Genomic DNA, 21,833 nt, shown 5'->3' on the forward strand with positions numbered 1-21,833 from the left:
CATCTTGAAACCTTGAATTCCTGTGAGCGCTATTACACATTTTTTGCGAGTGTTCACTAATTCAAGTGAGAATTTCTGACCAGCTCATTAGCATTAAAAGTGCCTCCCCCACAGTATCTTTTGAAAAAGGGGTTGTTTGGCCCCCAAAATGGTGAGATTGTGTAAATCGTTGCCAGGATCAACTCCCTGGGTCTTTGAGCTTTTTGAGAGCAGAATGGCTAAAAACTACGGTTGCAAAATGGTCCTACGTGCCCGAGAAAGTTGAGGGTTGCCACTTGGAAAATGGCTGCAATCGGACTTGGGAAAAATCACTTTTAGGGGGGTAATTTTGTTTTGTAGGAATAATTAAAAATGTAATTGGTTAACCCACAAAAAATTGAAAAGAAATTGAAAGACGAGTGACCAGACAAAAATTTCATTTGTGTTTCAGAAATCTCAGGGATGTTGGCGTGCATGCTATTGGGCCCTGAACGGTGCTGATTTTACACTTTTCAATGGGGCTTGAATTAGTGCACTGGACCCTTCACTGTTGACATGAATAGCGCCCTCTTTTGCTACCGGTGTGTTCATTTAATTACGTGCACAATCGCACAAAAAAGATGGCTGAGACAGAACGGTAATGATTTTACGTTTTATAACTTAAATTAAGTATTATTTCACGTATTTGCATTGTTGCAGATTCATTAAGTTCCATTTGTTTTATCAAACATAATGAACATTTTTGTTTCTCGTTCATCTTTGTAACATTGCAACTGCATATGCATGTCGATCGTGAACATTCATTGAACATGTTGAACGTTCATGGCGTTGGACATTGTCAGCGTTAGTGAGCGTGGATGGTGACGGCACGTTCAGCATTTTATGCCTGTTGTGGTTTGCATAATTGTGTGTCCAGTTCGATGTAACCTTTATGAGAATCATTTGAGCCTACTCATGTTGACGTACTTGTGTCAGGCAGATTGATTCTTTGGCCTTCATGACCTGGCATTTTGATTAGGCCCATGGATGGTGGAGCCCGAGGTACCAGTCATGCCGGGTAGGCCCAACACTGCTAACTGATTTAATGGCAGGACAACACATTTTAAATGGTGTCTGTCAGTCAGTAAATTACATCTGTACATGGATTCAATCATGGAGATGCATTCGGCTACAGTGTTGCATCCTGACCCCACTTTTCTCATCATATATCATCCCAATAAATGTCAGTCATTACAGAAATGCTGGAAAGACACAAATTCTGGACTGAGAAACATTTACCGATGTTGTTGGGAAATATTTAGAAAATTCTCTTCACTCCCCATAGACTTTGTACAGAACTGCTGAAGTGGAGTCAGGATGCAACATTTTTTTCCATGCGTTCAGTATGTCAAATCCTGTCTGCCCTACTGCACGTTTTTGCTCCATCATCAAAACTTGTCATGCTTTGATCATGAGAAAATAAATTAGCAATTTGTTTCTTGTCAAATTAAATATTATTTTATAAAAAAATGTCGCTTGTTTTTTTCGTTTTTCTAGCATGTCTAGTAATAGTATACCCATGCTACTTAACCATGGTAGGGCCTACTTTTTCTTCCGAAATTGTATGTGGCACTCTTAAATCAAAGGATTATTCTCAACAAATATTTATTTACTGTTTCCAACTGTAAAAGAACAGAGATAGGATAAATGCGATAAATGGGACATCTCCGGAAAATGAAGAATAAGATAGCAACCGAAATTGAGCACTGGTGGCGCTAGTCTAATTTGAATATGAATGACGATTGTAAGTTAAAGGCAAATAAGGTTATACCAAAATAAATGGGGGGTCTTTTTTTATAATCGTCGCATGTACAAGGGTTGAAATTTATAGAATTCAGTTAAAGATTAGGGCTTAAATAGAGATTGTGTAAACAAAATGATGAGATAATCTTCAGCCAACCTTCGCCAGTTCCTACGTGTGTGGTCGCAAAATGCTGTGGGAAAGGATATGGATTTCACTTTTAAGTACTTACATGCTCAGTGTAATACTCCTGCTATTAGTGACAGTGTTGTACAGACATAAAGGGAATGTTGCTTGTAGAGTTCTCCTCGCATATATTGTGTTAAACTGTGCATAGATGTGGCCAAGTCCGGCAAATGAGCCACAAGCTGTTACAGCCACCATTGAGTTCAGAGCCTTTGACGGAAATCAGTACAAAGTTTACAAGCCTGAATCATTTTCACCACCACCATTAAAAGTCCTTCATCGGAATGCCGGACTTAGAGAGATATTGAAAAATCAAAGCTAAAAGCTCAGTTTGTGCTTTGAAATGCAAATTGAAACAGAATTGCAGAAAAAAATGGCCTTAAGATTCATTTTATGGGATCTATTCAGAAAGTGAATACAATGAAAGCGTGGTGTGGTCAGATCACATTGTAGAGTCCACATAGTGAGTGATTCTTTTTTTTTTTAAATTTCCTGTTCAGAGAAGCACTGCCCACTGACTGTGCCATCATCCATGAGATCTATGATAACGGGGACGCTCAGGAACAATTTGAATATGAACTGGAACAGGCCCTGGAGTCAGGGCGGAGCATTATCATCATAGAGCCGTCCCGGTTAGGGGATGAGACGGCACGCTGGATCACCGTGGGCAACTGCCTGCACAAGACAGCCGTACTGGCTGGGGTGGCCTGCCTGGTCTCGCCCTGGATGCTCCCGGCCAAGGCTGTGAACTTCATCAGCGTTCCCTTCGGCGCAACCAGCGCGGCCTGCGCCGCACTCTACGGGGTTTCCTGGCAGTTTGACCCCTGCTGCAAGTACCAGGTGGAGTACGACACCAGGAGCTTGGCCCGTCTACCCCTCCACACCCTCACCACTGCCACCCCTGTCGTTCTAGTGCGGCGTGAGGACAAATACCGCAAGGCACTGCACAATGTCATCGCTGGACTGGCAGCCGTCTATCTCGCCTACAGATTCTACCGCTGGTGTGCTCAATGATGCTTGCATCGACCAGCATCTAGGGGATATTTTCATGATCCAGCTACATTGTGTGTCGGAGCCTACAGGACTTGAGCAGCTTTTGGTGGTTTCTGTTAAATTCTCTGGCATTGCCAGGCAATGCACATGTAAAAGTTTGCATTCAGATTTGCTAGGAATAGGCAAAGAAAAAGTCCTTTTTTCAGTCACAGACTGACTTTGTGCACACTTGCTTTTATATTCTGATGATTTGACAGACTGAATGAGACTGTGACCAATAAGTTATGTGCCAACATCTAACATCAACTTCAATGCAATGGCAATTCAACATTCAGTGGACAAAATGATATGAGACAGATTTGCCTCAAATTGGAATGCATTACTGCTATGTGCCTGGCACATGGGTGGAGACACTACATGTTTGTGCGCATTCCGATGAAAATTGCTTCCAGTTACAATGTATGTGTGTACACTCTACCATGCTTGCCAGCTCCAGGGAAGGCGTGTGTCCCATACGTTACACATGTTCTCATTGAGTTGGTGACACCACACTAAATGGTTTTTCTGCTTGGTGGCCATTCGTTGTGCGTAAGGCACTGTGCCATATAAGAGAGACTGAATGCATACATGTACATATGTATAGGAGGTTTGTGTGACAAACTCACAAGAACTCCTGTGTGCAGAATAAGTAGCACGTAACACTGATTTATGCATTGATCTCAAGTGTGTAACACTGGTTCACACGTTTGTGTCCTCAAGTGCGCAGAAGTACATGTACATCTGTACATCGCACTTCCAGCTCATTGGGAACAACTCTGTCCACGGACCTCTATCATGGGGCAGCCATCTTGCCTTTCTCCCATTCAAAGCAATGTAACCAAACTGAGGCTGGAAAGAAAAATAGTCTGTTCCCTTTTATCAATATGCAAAGGGGTATTGCTATTGCCAATGGGTCTGCAGGGAACAAGTCAAACATGGTAGCGTATGATAAAGATCTGTTGTTCCATTAGACTGTATTGTTTTACAGTAACAGCAGAACTGCAAAAGTGTGCCGTCTCATTTGTAAAGGTTTGCTTGTCAATGCAGAAACCCAAGTTATAATGATGGTGTATAAATGCCCCAAGTAATTTCATGATTTATGTCAGTGATTCCGCAGAGTGACTTGATAAGGCATTGTCAAGGTAGTAACCCTCCTATGGTTTTACAGCACAAATGTGCACAAATGCCCACAGTCACTGGTGAGCATGTAGTTTCTATATGGAACTCAAACATGCACAGGTTCAGTGTGTACACAGTAGATTGTCAGCACAAAATGACCCAGGGTCTTTTGTGCAGTCCTCTTCACTGCATTTGGTTTACTGCACAATGATGCACATGAAACAGTGAAGCACAGTTGTTGGGCAGCACAAAAGTGCAATCTGATATTCCTGTGAGGGACTGTTGGTGCAGTGCACAACACAACACAGCTGTGCTTCTTTGAGGTGTTCACCAAGTGACCCAAAGAGTGACTTCCACATAGGAGGGTTAAAGCTTGATAATGAGGCTGGATGCCTATGTGGGCAAAGCAGAGTACCTCTCTCACTGGCAACACAGCAGTGTTCAAAGATGTGTGTATGGTGATGGTATTTCAAACTGAAAAAAAAAAGTCCCGTTTAAAGAGGTCATGCTTTGCAGATTTTGCACTAAAAACCTGCAAAATTGCACCTTTGCAATTTTAAATGGTATTTTGGTGTCCTTTGGGCTTTTATGCTAGTGCAAATTTGCAAGAGCAAGACTGTGATGTCATCCTGAGAAAAACCTTGATGTTGCATTGGTTTGTGCACCAAAGACTGCTTGGATTTTTTGTATTGTGCTAGCCTTAATTTCCTATTTGTTTGGCTGATTTATCCAGAAGTGAGCGGATGTTAGGTCCACACATTCAACAGAAAATGACACGAAGAATGTCTTTTTCACCAAAAATGTGAAAAAGTCAAAAATATTGAGCAGTGGCTTCCCCGAATGACATCACAGCGACAGCACCCTTAGTTGTCCGGCAAAGCACCTAATCAATACACAACCCTAAAAAGGTATCAACTCTCAAGTGTTTTCCATGCATTGAAATTGTACAACCGTGCATCTGAGAAAAATTCATCGCACGGACTCCTTATTTGTATCTGATGTTCTCTCAAATTGTGGACAGATGTGCATGTGTTATAATTCTAACCCAAAGTTGCACTGTAGTATTCTTTCAGCCTGTCAGTGAGTCCTTATTTTCCCAGATGTTAAACATCCACTACAAAATTTCTTGAGGATTTTACAAGATTGGCCAAGGCATAGCACAGCCACTGTTAGTCTGCTAGGCCTTACATGTATGCCCCCGGAAAAAGATGTACAAAGAGTGTGCCGTTAGTTTCTATGAAGTGATGGATTCCATAGGATTCAGGCAGGTTCCTGTCTACACGTAATATGCCTTAGGAATTGAGGTTAAAGACCCAGTTCGATTCTTTTAGTCCTAAAATGATTGGTTGTCCGTTGGTTACTTTTTGTTTGAACTTCCATGCATGCCGTGCAGCCAGTTTTTCCTGGGTTGTGTGCGTACTTATAGCTCAGCCAGATTACACTGTATCAAAACCAGTCCCAAGAGTTTATTGTTGAAATGAGTAGGCCCTTTTTCCTTTTCAGGGCATTCTTGTCAGAAAAGCAAAATCCTTATTGTCACGATTGGAAAGTATCAAGGGATAATTTCAAGGTCCAGTTCTGTGAACTGAATTGGCAACTTCCCTGAAATGCCAGGTACTCAGTGTACATACACAATTCACCCCCCCTCCCCATACTTAAGGTAGGAGCCCTTGAAATTTTGCAATGTGCAGATTTGTGAGACTACCTACATGTAGAAATCAATTGTATTCATTACTGACTGGTGATAGACCGGGTCCGTGTCAGAAATTCATCACTTGTTGAAAAAAAAAGCTGAAGTCTTAACCTTTGATCAATTCCTTAGGGTGACGTTTCGCGCCATGAGAGATGCTGTCTTGGACGGCTAATGTCATTGTGATGCAAGTGCTACTTCATGCATACTGCACACACACAGGAAACACATTTCAGATGGAATAGCATACTTTCAGACTTGGGACTTTCGCTTGTGCATTTAAATGTACACTAATCCGTTCTTTTGCTGGTTGAATTTATTTTGCTAAACACAATTCAGAAAGAAGTACGTGTAAATGTGGGTTTACTCTCCTGTGGATCAATTAATAGACATTTCAAAACAGGTTAGCATGCATTAATCAGATGACTAGAATTGGGCAATTCCACATTAACGGACTGACTTCTTTTGACAGATTTTGATATGCATTAAAGTAATGAGCGTTTTAAGTTAGTAAAGTAGCAAAAGGACTACTGGTTTCTACTTTCAGCATCAAGTCTTGAATTGGATTTTGATTTCGTTATTCAAAGATAATTTTACTCTGCTGTTTAAGAATGATAAATGAGGTTGGTAACTGAATGGGGTTCCATTACCAACCTCAACATTCCTAATCAAAAGGCAACTTAAAATTGATGCTGGAAGTAGTCTATTGAAGTTCCTTTTCCTGTTTTCATAAAACAATACTTTCGATATGTATCAAAATATGATGCCGTTACGGTGGAATTGCCAATTTTAAAGCCATTGCTGCTTTGATATTGAGCTCACACATAAGTTACACATTAACAATTCATGATTTGGAAGCAGCTGGGTGTTTTGACTTGCTCAAAATGCATGAAGAAGTTTTTAAAAAAGGCACTCGGCATGCTACGGCAGTGAGGGTTTTTCCTCGGATAAGTGTATTAAAAAAGGAAGCTGCACATTTCCCGCACACTGCAGACAAATGGAAGTCATGCAAATACATGTAAATTGGATTCCCCGTATTTGTGACCCCTTGTGGACTGTCAAACTCTCTGGTTTAGCCAGTGGTGTCAAAAGCTTAGATCAGGTGCATGGGGGTATTCAGAAAAAAAGGAAATGTCGCGCTGCTCAATTATCTTTTGAATACATTGAATTTCAAGCTTTCATGAAAGAAAAATATTTTTTAAAGTGATCCCCACAATCTCCCACACAAAAATGGTTCAACGTCAGAGATCCATTTAAATTTGGGATGAAAAACTCTAATCTCCATTTAGAAATGTGTAAATTTCCATCGAGGATTATTGTGCATTAAAGCATTTCTCCACCTGTCCATATTTTTTTATCAAGGTAAATAAAGGGATTTTGCAGGTTCAAAGATTCTGTATACTGGGGTCAGTTCTTACTGGTGGTGTGCATCCCTTCGTCAGAACTGGTTGGAATTGTCCTTTCTGAAACACTGCCTGGTTTGGCAGCAATGTAAATTGTACTATAAGCTTGTTGAATGAACAAATGAAGTACGAAATAAAACAATAGATGGAAGTGAATTGTAGTTGGATTTGCGTGGATTTATTGATCACCTCACAATCCGCTGCCATCACGATTTACATTCCACAGTTGGGATTATGCCTGATATGTGTCAATTTTTACTTTAGAAATCATTTGATGAGTTTGGGTATCTGAGTATGAGTTAAAAATACTCAAGATTGGAAACTCCTTTACCATACAGTCTGTGCTCTGTCTGGGAAATGGTAATGACAAGAAAGGCTTGCTGCCGCCCGGTCATTTCCTCATCCAACCCCTACCCCAAAAGAGGAAAACTCCAGTCTGGCAGAGCATCGCTGACCAATTGCAACCGTGTGATTAAAGTTGTCATTTCAAGCCACACTAAAATGAAAAGTGCGACTTGTATCAAAATGAACAATCCGGGCTAGGGGCAGAGAGAAAAATCTTATCTTACAAAGCAATTGCTAGAATTTATAGAAACCGTGAAGCCGAGATAACTATTTTTATTCCGCAATTTGTCCCCTTTTCAGCCACTTCTTCCATTTCCATTAGACTTTCCTTTCAGTTGACGATAACATGCTGAAGTGTCAGCGGACTTATTTTGAGATTAAAGTTATGCAAAGCAAAACATACCCTCCAATAAATGCAACTGTTGAAGAAACGGGGAGGGGGGAAGACACACGACAAATGAAGACGAGAAAAGATGTCGGGTCGAGTTTGAGGACCCTGGCCTGTAGGTTTTACTTTTTCATGACCTGTATGACATCTTCGTGGCTCATGATATGTTGGAGACCGACTCGTTGAGGGCTGTACTTGACACTGCAGCCCTGTCAAAAGGTAAAAAAAAAAAAAAAAGAGAGTGAATCTGGAGTCACCGTATGGTGAGTTCTGATTACATTATAACATAACCTCACCGTCCCCAAAGAGAACCATTTGAAGGCCACTGCGGATGTCGCTGCTCTACATGCAAACACACTCTTCCCAAATTGTTTTGTGGTTCCTTCAGTGAATGCTAAAATGGAGTGCTTGGCCATTGAGATCTTCATGAGTATCAGCGTAATGAAGATCTCGTGGGTCATTCTTGAGGTGGTGGGTTCGAGTCCAGCCAGTGGCTTTGGTAGTGCTTGGGCAGGGCAGACTATCGTAGAATGTTTCTGTCCACCTGAAGAGTACATGGGTACCAGAGACGGCAGGTGTGGGACTGTACTTGAGTAAGCCTGTACATCATCACGGCAGCTTCGAACTTCAATGGATTTTGATATGTTGATCTCAATTAACAGAATTCTTTTCAGGTTTTTTCAACAGTAGAGTTGCGGACCAACATTTGATGAGCTAATATTAGATCCGCACAGTGTTGAAACCGTTTTTTATCTTTTTCCAGCATCTAAGGAAGGATATCATTTTAGAGCACATCTTGAAAAGACTTGCCGGGGGCGTCACAATAACCTACCCAAACGAGAGCGTACTTGAAGTTGCTGACCAGAGTTCTGTGTATAGCATGGCACTGCAGTTGGGGAAAAAAAAAAATCAGTCGGGAATAACTGCAGAAATAAACAGGAGGTGCAAACCAGAAAACTGACTAGTTTGCCCCACAAGTCTTGACCTACTCGCTCAGTCACAATGATCAGAAAACAACAACCATGCATGCAGCTTTCCCTTTCCCACCTAATATTCAAGCTGTGCCACAGTTTGTTATGGCTGTCTGGTAGTGTTGCTCCACTGCCAGTGACTTCTACAAATCCCACCAGAAATCACATTACGTTTATTACACGCTATGTGGGCTACCAAAGAATGAAAAAGACCACACCATGTGTTGGCTGTCGTTCCATCGTGAGATTTTTCTTAAACTTTACCTTACAACCATGACTTCTAGATATCTTTTTTTTTGTTTAAATATCTTTGTAATGTTTGGTAAAAGTGCACAGAAAATTCAGGGGATGAGAGGGATGTTTGATGTTCCCGAATGTTCGGTATAGCGTTGGTCACAGCAGTGTTCCACTGTTGAGCAGGATTGTACAGAGGTTGTGTTGCTGGGGAGAATTCATTGTGGACATGAAAGAGTGCTCACTTACGACATGTTCAACTGTGCATCCTCTTCTCATGATGATTCCACTTTCAAAATCTGGCCTCTCTGAAAACAGGGGGGGGGAAAACACTTTTTTAAAAAGAAAATCTATGCCGATGCAAAGTGCAGCGGAGAGAGGAAGAGTATAAGTCAGGGATGTGAAGTCTTAGGCCCAATTTCACAGTGCCACTTAGTACACAATTTGACACCGAAAGAAGTTTGACGTATTCCATGGAGACGCAAGTGAGCACAACCAATGGAAATCAACTGTCAGCACAACCACGCTGAGCAAGGCCACGAAAAAGTACAGTTAGCAAAATTTGGTGCCATAGTAAACATGACTTTCTGCTAGCTGTAAAGTACTGCCATGAGCTTGGTCCCTGGTCAACCACCACTGTTATTAGTATAATTTATTTCTGGTAATGACACCACGGGTTCCTGAAAAGCACCCCAGGCACTGGAGCTCGCAAACCTGAAGAAACCTGTCGAGAGGATACAGTGAGAAGCAGCTACAGTTTTAGAGGTGGGAGGAAGACTACAGAGGCATATTCTGGGTACAACCCACGAAATCAGGTAGGCTTAAGCCAAGTCCAGAGTTCTCATGAATGTTTAAACTTTGGCAAGAGGTTCACGGTCGAATAGAAAGTGCAAAGACAGGGGGTTCTACACAGTCTTAGAACGGAGGTGTATATCACAGGGAAAGTTGTGACGTGAGTTTGTTACTGGTGCCATTTTGTTTCTGAAGTGATTGCCTTCTGTGGAAGGGCTACAAATGGCAAAGGACACATCACGTTGGGCGGCTGGTTGATTGCTGTGTAAACACACACCCAATATGCCAAAATGGAGGGCACTTTCTTGGAAGCCGACGGAGACAAGATGGCCGCTAATATGAAGATATTGCAACTTTCTCAGCACACTGCCCTGCCTCAGAAGAGTGTTATGAAGGACATATTGCTCATCTATTTCTAAGGATGGGTTTGCATCTGGGAGACCACCGAGCTTGCAGGGATCGGCAGGAAGTCATGGGTTCGAGTCTCACCCGTGTACATATGGTTTTTTTTTTCACAAGCATCCTGGGGAAACAGTGAGTATACGGTGTTACAATATACGCCGGGCAGGGCAAAAAAGCCCCAAATTATATATTGCTCATCCACACTATCCTCAGAAAGGTCCCAGTGATTTGACTTTGAACAAACAAAACAGCTGCACTTTGTCAAGGAGTGCGTAACACCATGATTGTTAAGAACTGGATTTTGGAAAGCTCTCTAAATGACCCCAATTGTGAAAAATAAGTTTTTGTTTACCTGACGTTAGCTAACAACAGAGGTTGCGCATGGGTGCCATCTTTCTATTAACTGCTTTTGTTATGGACGGATAGCACAGACGGACTGCTCATGTGTATCCCTGTGGGTCACGAGGGACAAAAACTCTTACCGGAAAAAATGGCTGCCCTGTTACAACTTCTATATGCCTAGTGCCTGGGGATATTTGACTCTTAGACTATTCGGCACAACTCTTATCACACAGTAACGACTCACCTCCTCTCCTCTTGGTGTAGATGCAGATGAGGCTGAGATATTCCCAGACTTTTTCCAGCAGATAGTCCAGGTTGAGTTTCATCTCACAGCTGATGACCACGCTGTGAGGCTGATGGGCGATCCGGTCCACCTCCTCAATGGAGGTCTGATCGATCTTGTTATACACCTGTGCAACATCGGGGTTCGGGAAAACAAGGTTCCAGAATTTCAGGGTAGGAATGGAGTCTAGTCACAAGTCCAGTCACGAGTTATGAGTAACAAGATCACGAAGGAAAGCTTTTGCCGCAGTTCACTTGAACAGTTTGTGACTTGCGACCAGATGACAAGTGGAAGACTTGAAGGGACTTGTGATGGACTTCACTACACTGCAGGAGACTACCTGTGCATTTCTAGGCCTTGAACGCAGACCCAAGTCTGATACATTTACATGTATTTATAAAATCTTTACACGCTGGGACTTTTCACTTGGAACCTTCTCCAATCCTCCAAAATCCAGTACTACAGAAGAATCTACTGGTTCATTCTTCACACAGTAAAAATTACAGGGGCACCTGTCTCTTGGTTATACCTTCCAGCACTGTCAAACTTTCAAAGCCGTCCTGATAAATTTTGAGAGTTCTAGGCAGTTAACAGGTCCCGCTTCACTGCAGACACGTGTAACACTGATAGTTTGATTTTAAAGCACACAAAAAGAACTGTTTTCTTACTTACATATATACAAGGCAGGTATATCCTGTTGCCTACAACGACATCGATGAACTCATCAGGCGTGCAATCTTCCCTGAACAGAACCTCGGCATTGAAAATTTCTGGAGGCAAGACTAAGGAAAAGCCTCGTGCAAAGATTTATAACTGTGCTAGTGGATTGTTTGAATGGCCTTAAAAACTGCCAAGACTTTGTCAGGATATCCGCTTCAAGCATGAAAGAAAGATGATGTGCTATCGCACAGCAGCAGTCTCCCTTAGGTGTGTGTGTGTGCCAGTGTTGCAGTCGAGACCGCTTAAGACAATCGCAAGACCACACGAGACCAACACTTGACCAACACAAGACCTCCAGTCTGAATTCAAGCCAAAAGCGCTTCAAATGAACTGCAACAAAAGCATTCCTTAGCCATTGTTCACACTGTCACTTGTGAATGGTCTTGTGAATGGTCTCGTGCATTGTCTTGTGTCTGGTCTTGTGATGGTCTCGACTACAACACTGGTGTGTGCAGGCCGAGGGCGGATCCAGTCCCAAAGTTTTTCGGGGGGGGGCAAACAAGTAAACAGTGCCCCCTGGTGCACTTTTCCATTAAATGATTGCACCAGTCACAATTAAGCAGTTGCTCAAACAGTTTCTTGAAGAAAATGGCTCTTTCCATACAAAACCACCTCCATTTAAGACACTTAATGCGTTAACTCTCTGATGTAAAAAATTTGCTCATCGTTTTTTTTTGGGGGGGGGGCATGGCCCCCAATTGGCCCCCCCCTCCGGATCCACCCTCATTGAAGGCTCATGCACATTTGGCAAGGGGCATGCTGAGCACATGCATCTAACTTTCTGCTGGAATGTATAGTCTTCACCTATGCACTGGGTGTCTAGTGTCCAGAAAAGGTCCCCAACAACCTCTTGTCTTTACTTTAAGAGGGGTGCAAACACTCCTACACAGGGTGGATAGGACTCCAGCATCTCATCAACAGAGATACAATTTGTGTAGCTTTCTCTTTATGTTGTGTTTTCCGAGTAGGCATTGGTAATAAAGGGAACTATCCGAGAGCAATGCAAATTAATGACAATCAAACTGATGTCAATCAAAGAACCTGCCTTGCTGTTGGAAGAATGGTACATAGATTCCAGGTTTCTTTCTCCATCAGTTTAAGAGTTTCATACGAGTAAATCTATAAAACATAAAATCATTTCTAACTGGTACAGTCATGTGATGAGTTGTATCTCTGGCCACATTTGGCAGTGTAGGGATAGGATACTGTATTCGTGTAGGATCATCTGGACGAGTTTCTCGTTGCACCGGGTGAGCGTTAGTGTGGAGTTGAAGGACAAGCCCCCAGCTTTTTTTATCTAAGACCAAAGTGGAGAGGAAAAAAAATGTTTCTCAGTGCTGCTTATTCTATGGCATCTTTTGAATGGCTGAGGTCGCTGCAAGCCACTTCTTTTGAGTTGAGTCACTTTTGAAATTAAGGCGTCCAAAATAATCCAGTGTAAATCCAGTGTAAATCCAGTGTAAATCCAGTGTAAATCCAATGTCCATTTTCACCAGGATGCTAGCTCTCTCAACTCTGAAACCAAATTACTGAAATAAAATCCTTAATCCTCACTTCGTGGGATCCCATCACATGCGGACATTTTACTTTGAGGTTTACTGTTTACGTTTCTATACTGACTTGTAGTAAAGAAAGCATACAAAGAGAAACTCACAAGTTTCTAAGAAGCTAGAGACATTCAGTCAACCGCTCCACGCATCTGGAAACCAACGTTCCCAGGTTGAAAGGCAAATTCTGCTTAATGTAACTCTCACAGGGTATCATCAAGCCCTGTGTTTAATAACTACAACTCAGTTTTTTTTTTCCTTCCAATACATCCCGTCCAATTCTCCAAAACCTTGTGACGCATTTCGTCGGTATCCTTCCCGATCAGGGTCAAAATCCTATCTTACCTTGAAGTATATATTTGGTTTGGGTTTGTTTAATCTCAGGCCAACACTTTCCAGCTCTTTTGTCAACAGTTCTCTGAAGAAAAATAGAGAACATATCAATCAAAATGCAACCAAAAATCACCACAGATCTGCCCGCTGGCCATGTAGTATTGAACATTGAACATCTCATGCAAACTAATAATCAACAATGCCGGCCGACTGACCAACCTTTGGACATCTCCTTTGTTAGCATCTAACATCATAATGACCACGTCAGCTGTCCTGGCCACGGCGATGACTTGACGACCCCTCCCCTTGCCTGTTGGAAAACAGCAGAAAACTGTTGAGACCTACTCAGCTACAGACAAAACAACAGGGATGCATGGTAACCGATCAGCTGTGAGTTCAGGTGGACGATAGGTCATGACCTCACATGAAGCCCTTCACCTTAATCTTCTGGGTGGCAACATAAAAGCCATGAGTTGGAAGACCATGCCCAAAAGTTCACTAACTACAATGCGATGCAGACTCATGAAAAAAAAGCAGAAACATTTCTTGATTCCGAATGGCACATTGACAAGTTTATTCAAACAAGCACCAGTCTGAAACAATAGGAATTGAAAGCAGGAAGACCTTAGTCTATGCCACTACAGCACCTTTCTTTGGAGGAGGAAAGGTTCTTTTATGGATGAGACAGGGTCCCATGTTGCCTCCCCCCTCCTAGAAACCAGGATACCCTGGTACCCAGATAAAACTCTTGATTCACCCTGTGAAGCTCCTTCAATAATTCCTGGCAGATCCAGCAGCTGGATGTTGGCTCCATTGTACTAGAATCAGAAACAAAACAAGACAGTAATGAGCGACATTCCAGCCAATTCAAGCACTTAAAACTTGAGGGTGCTGTGGGCTACACATGAGAACCAAATTGGGGGCAAAGATTTCCCTAGTGGGGGTAGGCACGAAAAAGTTTGTGCCCATGGTCAATTGACCGACCCATGAGGTCCTGCCTAAAGAACCACCTGGGATCCTGAACTCACCTCAACGACCCCTGGTATGCAGGTCAATGTGGTGAAGGCATAGGCTGCAGACTCGCTGTGTGTCCTGGTTAGTGTGTTCAAAAGAGTGGACTGCAGTAAACAAGATTGTAAACACACACAATAAATGGTCAGAAAGGCTAAAAGACAAAGTACAACTGAAGTGCAAACTCTTTAAGAAGCACTATGTACGCACACTGTGTCAGTTTTACAGGTTGTGGGGTAATGATAAATCTTATTTTATATTCCGGATAAAAATGATGACAGACATAACATATTGTCAGAACTGTCAGGTACCCTCCGCTTCTTTTGAAAAACACACATACAAACTATATATTTTGCATGGTGTAACCGCAAACCTATTACTTAACTTAGAAATGGTTTATTTTATAGTCAAATCAATATTAAGGTAAAGTGTCTTACAAAAGGAAAGAAACCCCAAAAGACACTACAAATGCACGTAAGACATGTTTTCAAAAGTTTTCTTCCTTTTCTCTTGTCTTGCTTTGTCTAAAATAATGCAAAAAAACCCCCATTTTATTGATAAATGACCGCATAAAAGTACACGCAAACTAGCACTTGCCTTGCCAACGGATGGGAAGCCAATAAGTGCAACCCTGGCATCTCCAGATTTCATCACATCAAACCCTTCTCCCTAGCAGACACAGGCAATGTCAATGTGTAAATATTGGGTTGGCAACAGAGGTCAGGTGGCATTCATTTCAAAATGAAATGAACAACCAAGTTTAAAGGGTACTAGTCACTTATCCACTGAACCTTTTTACACCATATTTCAACTAAAATAGACACATTTTTTTCTTTTTTTGTTTCCAATTTTACATTTTCCCCCAAATTCCCCAAAACAAGACTTAAGGGCTGCACTGTCAAAATTGGGTAAGTAGAAAAACAGGAAGCACAAATATCTTTTGGCCTTTGCTGATCCATGTTTGGCCTGGATTTAACCCACAAGCGTCCCTACGTACAGGTGTTACTCTTACAAGGAATTCTGGTATAACTGAGTAGATCCTCCCAGCAAATAATACATCATGGAATTCAAAATGGTGTCATTTGCATTTAAGTTTATAAAAAAAACCAGTACTCCAGCATATTTGGCAAAGGAGTTTCAAGTTCAAATTATGGGTCAGTTTTTGTCCAAGTACGATCAAAGATCAAGAATCTTGCATAAGGAAGAAAGGTTGGTGCAAAGTGCTTACCTTAGCTCCGCTTTTGGTGGTTGGTTCAATCAACTGTGACCGATACTTGGCAAGTTTTGCCTTCAGCAGACCCAGATGGTACTCAGTGGCTAAAATAAAAATAAAATGAAAAGGAAAAAAATGAAGTACATGTGTACAACTGTTGTGAAGATCATTTCAATGTTATCAACTTCGTCAAAACCAAAAGGCTATCCTCAACATTGACAATATTTTTTTGTTCAAAGATCTGGAAACAATTGCCACTCTCTGTATGTACATGTAGTTGAAACTTACATGTAAATGTTAACCTACCTTTAACAGAGTTAACTTGTTAATGCTTATTATGGTTGATAGCCTGATTAATTGACCTACATGAAACAGCAAGTCTTAGAATGCCAACTGGGAGAATCAGATGCTCACGTGTACTGGCTTTGTCGGTGATTGGTCAGTGTGACCCCCAGTGCGCCGCAGCCAACTGCCATTTCAACCAGCCTGGCTAAGAATTGCACACATGTACGGAAAGTGGCGGTAGCCAATTTCCATGTCTTGTGTATTGATCGCAGCCGTAGTCAACGATTTGGTTTTAAAAATTTAAAAATGGGCGTCAAACTCACAGCTTCATAATTTAATAATTTTCTTATGACGGCACATTTTCACGAAATTGATGCAGTGCTCTCGCAAATGGTAAACACTACGGAGCTGAGCACACGCAGCCAAAACGACATCACGAGGCATGGCAGCGTGCCCAATCTTACCTTTGTTCTTCTGGGTCCTGCCGATTTCTTTTTCAACCTCTGCTATCTTCTCTAAAATCCCCATGATTAAAATTCTGATGGCCGTGGCTTCTCGAAAATGAAAAGACAGAAGTCACAGCGAGACTTCGCCAGCGTGCAGTAGCGCGATCAACTAGAAACTACGCCGGAAATTAGACTTGACTAAGCTGACGACTAGGCCTATTTTTTCTTTTTCTTAGTGCACGTTTGACTTGTTGAGGTTTACTAATGACCACCTCGTCTGGCCAGAAAATGAAGTTGGGAATTTGTACATACACTCGCAAATGGTACAGGTTATTTACATGGATTATTTCTAGATAAATAAAATCGTTAGGGTGATTCTTTTGTTGTCATTAGAAAAGTCTTAGTTTTCTTCGGCATGAATATCAAAGCATTAATCCCAATCGGCATGGCCGGGGGAGGGGACTAATTTCCTAAGTTGGATTCAGGGTCACGATGCGATGGTACGTGTAAAATGAAAATGCAAATTTAGTCTCATGAATTCTACACGTAGGACTTAAGGACTTAACAAAGACAGCCTGCATATCAGCTTATCAACACCTGGGGAAAAAAAGTCGTTTATTTCAAATGAGTATCTGCTTGTCCCTTGTAGCAACAATTATAAAATGACAATAAATCTGGGCGGTCTCCAAAAAAAGACAAGTGGGTCGAGACGCAAAACATTTTGTATATTAAGTTTCTAAAAAAAATTTCGTTCGGTAATTTTTTTAAGCGAATGAATTGTAGCGGTATGAAGTGTCACCTCAAGCATTCCGTAAAATCGAATGCAACGGGATTTAGCATAAACAATGCCAACAACAACAGACTTTTTCAGCCAATGAGATTTTGCGTTGATTATCGTCTGCGCAGCTGTGCCGTCAGCAATTTTCCTTGATCGGCATCTAGCGCGCTATGCGTAAACTGAGCTTAGCGCGACGGGTCCATGGACTGCATGCAGTCGACTACTAGTTGCTGTATCGTGGTGGTATTGTTCATGAGTTGCTATGAATATGACTACTGAGTGACTTACTTCTCCGATGCACAGATGGATTTGGGTATATGACAGTGTGAAACGTAAGTTTTGTTATTCAGAAGTGTTTTTGGAACCGTACAACTGAACTTCAGTTAGCTACTCTTCAAGCAAAGTTTATTGTTGTGCAGGCATGCAGGTACTTCGTAGGGTAAATGGTGGCCCAGATTGAACGCCGTTAAAGGAGTCCACCTCAGGGCGAGGTAAAATGTTGTATGATTCTATGTCATGCCATGGGCATATTATTACGTCGCACAGGAGTGTAAGCTGGTTTGGCTTGGGGGGGGGTGAAATTTTAAAGAAAACAGAACGCCAACTTCCAGCATTTAAACGAGGAAGGTAAGCGCGCGCGTGAAAAGCAGATTGCCCCAGATACATGTATTTGCTATTTTACTTTTCGGTCATCGGGTATCAAAAACCCACGTACTTTCACCTTAATAAAATAACGTACTGCTGTGTGGTTTAAAAAATAAAAATTATGAACACGTTAAGCGGAACTCCCTTCTGTTGAGGGGTGCCTCCGCACCCCGCCTATATGCCCTTGTCGCAATGCCTAGCTAACATATTTTGAAGCATAACACTGGTTGCATAAAATCATAGGCTACCGGTAGAGCTTGTATCTATGATCAAAAATAGAAATTTTAGTCAGATGATTTTATGTTTCTGGTCCGGTGAGAACAGTTTGGAATAGCTACTTCCATGGCAGTTTGCTTGCTCATTCATTCATATCCCGGATCGATGATTTTAGTTTTAGCCGAAATTTTCCTAGTACCGAAATTTTGAAACCCGCGAGCCCCAGATGAACATAGAGGCCTCTAGGCACACGTCCACAGTTGGGAATAGTGTATGATCGTGGCCATCCATCCACATGTTACTGCATGCCCGCCCTTTGCCGAATGTTGGTTTGTTCAAAGTGAAGAGCGCCCTCCTTGTTTTCGATTTACTTGACCACTTACATTACAGTGTCGATGAGTGCAGTGTAATTTTTCTTTGCATCGACGTTTCTGCCCTATGCGCTGTCCACACTCTCATCACATGATTCAAGACTTGCTGTAACCTGAAGGATGGTTTTGTGATAAGGGCTTTGAGGTGTCTTAGTACGCCAGAGTGATCTCGGAATGACCGTTGTTCCAGGGAGTTCAATTTTCTTTGCATGCAAACTTTCGCAAGAGCTATAGGAGACTAAATCAAAAATGCAGGTGCGACATAATCTACTGGGATTTTGTTCACAACAAAAGCTGATTTGAGTCGTAATTCAATTGACCCAACGGCTGGTCAAGTCATAACGTTTCTCAACACCTTTGTGAAATTTCGCATGGCCCCTGGCTGCATTCTGAGAGGGCCCATGAGTACGTGTAATGGGGAAACCGGACATGTCATGACCCCAGTGAGTTTACGGGGTAATGACAAATAAAATCAAATTAGTTCATCACGGAACATGTCACGTCAAGACAGGAAACAAAAGGCATTGACGGTCTTCAACAATAAATGAATTCCGATAGATGTGTTCGTGCCCCTTATCGCATAGCACCAGACTTACTTCGAAAATTGCATAAATACGGGTGTGAAACTCAGGTGGGGAAAGGCCAAAGACTTGACAAACCACCTTTATCATTGTACCTCGATTTCTAAAATGAGACTCGTTAGTTCAGTGCAAGACCCAGCCCCCATGATGATGTACATAGTGTGTCAGCTGAAACAAAATCAGCACTCGGACATTCGAATCAGGCACCAGACTGTCTGGCGCAGTCATGCAGTGAATTACAGTCAGCTTATGTTACCTCCAGATGTAGGCTTCACCGACTGCGTATTTCCACCGCCATTTTGTGCCGCTGAAAGCGGAATAAATCACTGACATTTAAAGCGGGCTCATCGGGAGACGAGGATTGAAGATGCAAAATTGTATAAGTCATACTACAGAAGAGACCATTTTCGTCACGAAAATAAGCCTTTCAGAACTGGGCATGTGCTGACTTCTCGTGCATAAATTACTTCATTATCAATGTTGGAGCAAATTCTTGGATCACTTTTCATGATTTTACAATATAGGCCCCCATTCACTGAAACTGTGCGTGTTGGTGTACGCGTACGGATGTTGCTCGTAATATCAAAAGAAGAAGGGCATTTTATGAAAACAAGCCAAGCAGATTGGTACGAACTTACGTCCAAATGTACGCTCGGCCATTACGCCTGATGTTAAAAGTGACAATTCTAATTTACTTTTTCTGTGTGACTTCGTATACCTGGCGATATCCAATATCCTCTTCAGTTCTGTACGGAGATTCTGATGAGGAACCTCCAGGAGGTGGGGGCCCCACGAGTCAGACGGATAAACCCCGCCTGTGCCCGTACCGTCGCGTCATTTCGCGACGGCGATGCTAGCCTCCCCCGCTCTGATCGGCTGGCCATAATTGTGGTAAGAAATACTACACCCCGCCAGATTGCCGCGAAAAAGGAAATGGCTTTCTTGGTATATGAAAACATAATCCCTGCTGCGTCAGCGAGTCATTCATCACCCTTCCATTCGTCACGTGGAAAACATTGGGATGGATCTGTCTCTGATTCGCGGCTTCGCTCAGTGTTCCGTGTAAAGTTCACAATTTGACAGCGGCATTCGAAGTGGGCCGACTTTAGACGATGACGAACGTCGGTGCGTACGGTTGTGCTCATGAAACGTTCAGTAATTTGGAGCATTCTTGGGTCTTCGGAAGAAACAGTGACAGTGCACGAGCAATACTGACGGATAAATTCATCAAGACGGAAAGTGGTTAAAATAATTTACTTGTAGCAGATGTTATTTCAACCAGTGATAGGTGAACGCTTTCTGTCGCCTTGTGAAGGTTTTTTGTTTGTTTCTGGGCCACTGGCAGGTCCGCGAACTTAAATCAGTGGGACACGGCCCCTCCAATAGGCTTTTTGAAATAAAAAGGAGAAAGACGACCTTTCGGTGTTGTTTCACTCTTGTTGCCTACAATTGTGCAAAACAGAAATTCAGAAATTCCACGGAAACTACGTGAAGAAATCGCCTTCGTTTTCGTCTTTCGAGCCCTCGAAAATTTGGTTGTAGACACAAGCTTTGTTGTGGCTGATGAAAAATTTATCCAGTGTACAACCTCGAATGTACATTGACCTACACTGGGTCAGTTTTCATGACTGCATGCCAAACACATCCCTAAAACACATTAAGGAATCGGTGGAAATAACATCACCCCGTGTAACCTTGTCATGCATATCGGAGATGTACATGCATAGTTGAAAACCAAACGGAACAGCAAACGACTTCACATTTGGAAAGAGCACACGCGATATACGGCACACAAGGCGAGATCAGATGTGGGCGAATGTGAGTTGGAGCACACGGTGAGCAACGGTTCTTTTCATTTCATTTTACGAACTCATATTGTGCTACTCTCCTGTTTATGCCAATAGCATGCAAATTCACCGCAGGTCGAAGACTTATCGAAGGCGGTCATTGTCGTGCAAGTGATGGATATACGGACCATGTAGTTGACATATATAACGTGATTTGTAGAGATGCAGAGGTGATATCATCATAGAGGGCTAACGCGAAGCGAGCGCATGGCGAATAATAAGATTACTAACTCTAACTTCAGTTATCATTTGTGCAGAAAATCCAGTCAAAATAACACTTGATAGAAACTGTGGACTAGGTCACCAGTATGTGGAAATTCAATACGGTGGCCGCAATTTACTGTACATCTAGTCTACCGGTTGTCATATCAACAACATTGACAAATCACAGCGTGAAACATATTAGACCGAGTAATTTAAAACATGTGTATAAGCCCCAAAGGGAGTGATTCACGAGCGGGCAGGCTAGTTTTTGGAGGTCAAAATGCCGTGGTAACCAATTGGGCTTTTCAGTCATGCGTACACGTCGACATGCGTACAAAATAATCGTGTCAGTCAAGGATGTGCCATATACCCTTCACCGACTCGATGTTTAACGACCTCACCCCTGGCAGGACGAATCATTAAACTTCTTGAGTTTGAAGAAAGAGTTTCACAATAAATACTTTCGTGGAAATTAATCCACCCACGGACCTTGGCACGCACGCGAACTTTCTTTCGAAACGGCACATCGTTTTTCAGACTAATCGTCCATCATGAAAGTCGGGATTAGACATTTCTACCACGATGAAAAATTCCTCCGAATACCATTTCTCCAAAATTTTAACCTAAAGCATTTTTCTCGTTATTTGTTTGTTGCTGCACTCTCTTGCTGGAGAGGTCTTGGGCTTACGC

The 21,833-nt window shown here is 42.3% G+C and overlaps 3 protein-coding genes across 5 annotated transcripts in view; 2 read left to right on the forward strand and 1 right to left on the reverse strand.

Annotated features, from left to right (window-relative positions):
• The first annotated feature begins 510 nt into the window (after positions 1–510).
• Positions 511–7,345, forward strand: LOC110980189 (transmembrane protein 11, mitochondrial-like). Its single transcript, XM_022236605.2, has 2 exons — positions 511–616; positions 2,446–7,345. Exons 1-2 carry the CDS (start codon positions 600–602, stop codon positions 2,957–2,959), a joined length of 531 nt encoding a protein of 176 aa, XP_022092297.1. The 5' UTR covers positions 511–599; the 3' UTR covers positions 2,960–7,345.
• drg2 (developmentally regulated GTP binding protein 2) lies at positions 7,346–16,695 on the reverse strand. Of its 2 annotated transcripts, none has more exons than XM_022236899.2 (13): positions 16,520–16,695; positions 15,786–15,874; positions 15,155–15,226; positions 14,575–14,664; positions 14,304–14,364; positions 13,766–13,856; positions 13,559–13,631; positions 12,873–12,963; positions 11,619–11,716; positions 10,908–11,073; positions 9,377–9,435; positions 8,755–8,808; positions 7,346–8,131 (listed from the first exon to the last, which is right to left on the reverse strand). In XM_022236899.2, the coding sequence occupies exons 1-13, from the start codon at positions 16,581–16,583 to the stop codon at positions 8,045–8,047; spliced, it is 1,095 nt and encodes a 364-aa protein (XP_022092591.1). In that variant the 5' UTR covers positions 16,584–16,695; the 3' UTR covers positions 7,346–8,044. The 2 variants fall into 2 exon arrangements, with proteins under 2 accessions (XP_022092591.1, XP_086995459.1); XM_087139333.1 differs by lacking the exon at positions 7,346–8,131 and adding an exon at positions 8,149–8,466.
• Positions 16,696–17,472: 777 nt separating this feature from the next.
• The window catches only part of LOC110980305 (uncharacterized), a 67,708-nt gene continuing 63,347 nt past the window's right edge, over positions 17,473–21,833 (forward strand). Inside the window, exon 1 of one of the 2 annotated variants that reach the window (XM_022236874.2) lies at positions 17,473–17,611. The gene's annotated coding sequence lies outside the window, so the exon portion shown is untranslated. Of the gene's footprint in view, positions 17,612–20,118; positions 20,928–21,833 lie in introns of those variants that run through there. The other variant, XM_022236875.2, reaches the window with a different exon arrangement.

The sequence above is a fragment of the Acanthaster planci genome, linkage group LG07, assembly GCF_054643075.1.
Source record: "Acanthaster planci isolate LZ-2023a linkage group LG07, COTS_SCS, whole genome shotgun sequence".
NCBI lineage: Eukaryota > Metazoa > Echinodermata > Asteroidea > Valvatida > Acanthasteridae > Acanthaster > Acanthaster planci.

Coding starts and splice junctions, on each gene's coding strand:
- drg2 (XM_022236899.2), bottom strand. CDS start 16,583: ATGGGGATTTTAGAGAAGATAGCAGAGGTTGAAAAAGAAATCGGCAGG. Junction 15,875..16,519: donor CAGGACCCAGAAGAACAAAG/GTAAGATTGGGC, acceptor TTTTTATTTTAG/CCACTGAGTACCATCTGGGT. Junction 9,436..10,907: donor CTACACCAAGAGGAGAGGAG/GTGAGTCGTTAC, acceptor CCCTGTTTTCAG/AGAGGCCAGATTTTGAAAGT.